Source organism: Manduca sexta, chromosome 19, assembly GCF_014839805.1.
Source record: "Manduca sexta isolate Smith_Timp_Sample1 chromosome 19, JHU_Msex_v1.0, whole genome shotgun sequence".
In the NCBI taxonomy this organism is placed as follows: Eukaryota; Metazoa; Arthropoda; class Insecta; order Lepidoptera; family Sphingidae; genus Manduca; species Manduca sexta.
In genome coordinates this window covers 13380261-13383584 of record NC_051133.1, presented here as the reverse complement: position 1 = coordinate 13383584, position 3324 = coordinate 13380261, and the positions used below count along the sequence as shown (strand labels likewise).

The 3324-nt window shown below is 36.3% G+C and overlaps 1 protein-coding gene across 1 annotated transcript in view; it reads right to left on the bottom strand.

Moving 5' to 3' along the window:
• Positions 1 to 358, bottom strand: part of LOC119189851 — a 7455-nt gene extending 7097 nt beyond the window's left edge. The window contains exon 1 of the mRNA XM_037440532.1: positions 276 to 358. Within this exon, the coding sequence (XP_037296429.1) occupies positions 276 to 358 (83 nt within the window). The remainder of the gene's footprint in view (positions 1 to 275) is intronic.
• Between the last annotated feature and the right edge of the window lie 2966 nt (positions 359 to 3324).

The window sequence follows — 3324 nt, the reverse complement described above, 5'->3', positions numbered from 1 at the left end:
CACGGTCTAGCACGATTTTGCGAGGATGGTAAAGACATGGTTATAGAAGGATCTTTGTAAAGATGGCGGCAGAAAGAGTAACGTCTGCACGCGTCTATTTAGTCAATTTGAACTACCTAGAATTCCTTCCGTTTAATTTGTTAAAATTTAATATTAACTTACAATTTATTTCTATTTGAGTATAGTTTTGTAGTTTTAGGCACATGTAAGTTATAAAGAATGTCCAAATCGCTACCTCTCTTTGTGAATGCAGTGAGATTTCAGCATGCGCTAACGCAGTGACGCGGCGCAGCTGGCACAGCGCCGGCGCCACGGCATCCGCCGCGCCGAGCCGCCGAGCCGCCAAGAGATGTTCCATCGAACAACTTATTTAAGGCATCATTCCGATTGAACTTTAGCGCAGACAACTCAATAAATTCTTATAAGGCTTATTGTAACCGCTACTAGTTCATAAGATTTTTCCAGCTCTACAATGATGGTTTAAAGTGTGTTAGCTATTGAAGAGACCTTTAGCAAAACTATAAGAAATATGTGTTATTCATATCAAAAATTTACACTATCTTCTTAATCTAACCAGTATAATTTACAGGTGTAACAAATACCTGTCTTATCGATTGATTCCAGAACTCAGAATTTACTCCACGGAAGATGGTTTTCCTGCTTTTTGCATTCATCTGTAGCCACCTTTGTAAACCCCAATGAGAATAGTTCATCGAGAGCAAATGACTTTACTACATACTTATTTTGATACCAAATAGGTTTGTAATATTATTCTGTCAGAGCTAGCATTCACATAAGTATGGAAATTAGTGATACTATCTGCGATTTCAATTTGTTTCTGCATTTTGTCGCATCATTAGTGTTCGGAATCACCCCTTAATAATCTGAAAGATTTACTGTATATGTACTGTAATGTACTCTATAATTCTTTATTAATGGCTGTACAAAATGAGTGCAGCTGGCGAGTGCAAGTTTGAAATCGACGATTAATGTTGGCGAGTAACTGAGTGCACAATAAAATGGTCATTGGTAGCTACAGTACAGGTGCTTGTGGGTCATTTGGCAATGATAACTATATAATATAACCTAATATAGATCAGAATTTGTAATTAAGAATCTAGTTTGAGAGCTCTTAGCTAACTGTAAGCATATTTAGTGTTGGAGTGTTGAAAATTTTATTAAGATTGTTCATCCAAAATTCATAATAATCATCAGAATGTGGTTAGGTATTCCTTTTAATGTTAATTGGTAACATTCTTTTTTGACTTTGAAATCTTGTAACCCTTTTGTGACTGGCTGCATAACTTACCCGCAATAAAAGAATAATGTGTCGTTTAAAAATGGAACAGTTAGTTTTAATTTAATGTTTTACTTCTGTCGCGTAATTTAAAAGCTTTTGTGTCATAAATTGTGTTGATTTATAAAAAAAAATGTGTATTGTTTTTTTTGCATGTGATATCAATGGTCAGACATCATACTTCCAGTTACGAAAAAGTTTGGTAAGTAATAAATACATTTTAATCCAATATAGCAAGTCATATTCATTAAACGTTACCTAAATTTTGACCCTCTCACACCGGAAGACATGTTTCACAAAATAACTCAAATATCTAAAAGGGTCTATAAGTACCGTTGTGTTTGTAATGAAAATATTTAAGTTCATAATACAATATTTTGCGAGAGTTTTGATGTTATGCTAACAACAGGCCGCGCCCTAAGCAAACACAACTCACTTCCGATACTGCATTGCAAAAAACTTTCAAAAACATTGCTATATTAAATTACAGATATTATCTTTCGGAAATTTAGAGTCTCATGAGTGGCGCCATGTTTTTTTGTTGTTATTCTATGATATTAGTTCCAAAGGAAAGTTAATACCGCCATTACTTGTAAGTTTAAGTAGGTACACTGTTCCAATAGGTTTATTTTGTTGTACTTCTAAGTTATTATAATATACCTAATGCCTATATTTCTGCGCTATTGGCAATCTTAGTTGGTAATCGTACTTTTTATGCCTTCCTTTGCTGTGGTAATTTATTCCTTATAGGCAAAACAAGAGTAAAAAAGATTACGGTACAAAACTATTTTCTTTAAATCCTGAAGTACCTCAGCATATGTATTTAATTTAGTATAATTTAGCTTATAAATGCCACTTTACATCAAATTAGAATTTCCGATTAAATTAAAACTATCCTTTTACAAATTCATAATAAATTGTAACAAACCCAAGGAGATCCACTTTTGTTTAAAGTAAAAACCAACAAACAATTACTGCCCCAAGTCCCAAAGTAGTTCGGTATCGCGAGTCATGCTGACGTCATAACCTGTCGATGATAGGGATATAAAAAATCAATTAGGCGTGCATCTTGTCGCGGTGAAGTCATCGCAAATTATTAGATATTATTGGAATCGTGACTGAGGCTTTGGGTTATCCTTAATCATGAATTATATCTTTATTAATTGCACCTTCTTGGTTTGTGGATTTAGTATTTATTTTTATAAGGTATTCCAACAGATTTAACACCATGATTACAAATTAAACAAACGCAATATCGTAATATAATGTTGTTAGGTGAGTTTAGAATAAACTAACGAGCAGACCATCTCATGTTAATATATTATGAGCAAACTGCGATAGAAATTGTTAATGCGCTAAATACTTTCAGTTAGATCCTAAATTTCTAAGCTTAGCTCTTAGTCTACAACCGGCAAGAACAGTGCTAGTTAGTGCTTTGTGCAGTCTAGGGCGTAGTGCTTCTGTTTTATAACATCATTTAGATTTTTTAATAGGGTGCGGCAAAGTGAACTGCACCTGATGGTAAGTAGAGTGAGGTCCTATAGAATGACGACTGACGAGAGATGATTACCCCTCGGCAGTCGACACAATAATGTCACACACACAACATCACGCATTTTAACCCCGAAGGGGTATGCAGAGGCGCAACCATGGCACCCACTTTTCGCCAAATGTGTTCCGTCCCATGGTGTGATAGGGGGCGAGCCTATCGCCATATCGGGCACAAATTCCAGACTCCGGGCTGATACTGAGCAGAAAAACCCAAATATCACTTTGCCCGACCCGGATTCGAACCCAGTACCACAGAGCGCTGCCGTCCCGCGCATGCAGAACAACTACGCCACCGAGGCAGTCAACAATAATGTCGACCTGTTGGAACCGGATATACACATGTTTATCCTGGAACGCGGTCCACTTACGTGGTCCACTATGGCAGATTTAATATCTTGTGTTCGGTGGTCGCTATCCGCGCGGATATAAAATATATCCTACCACCAGCAAGCTGGTATTAGAAGTATAATATTTTA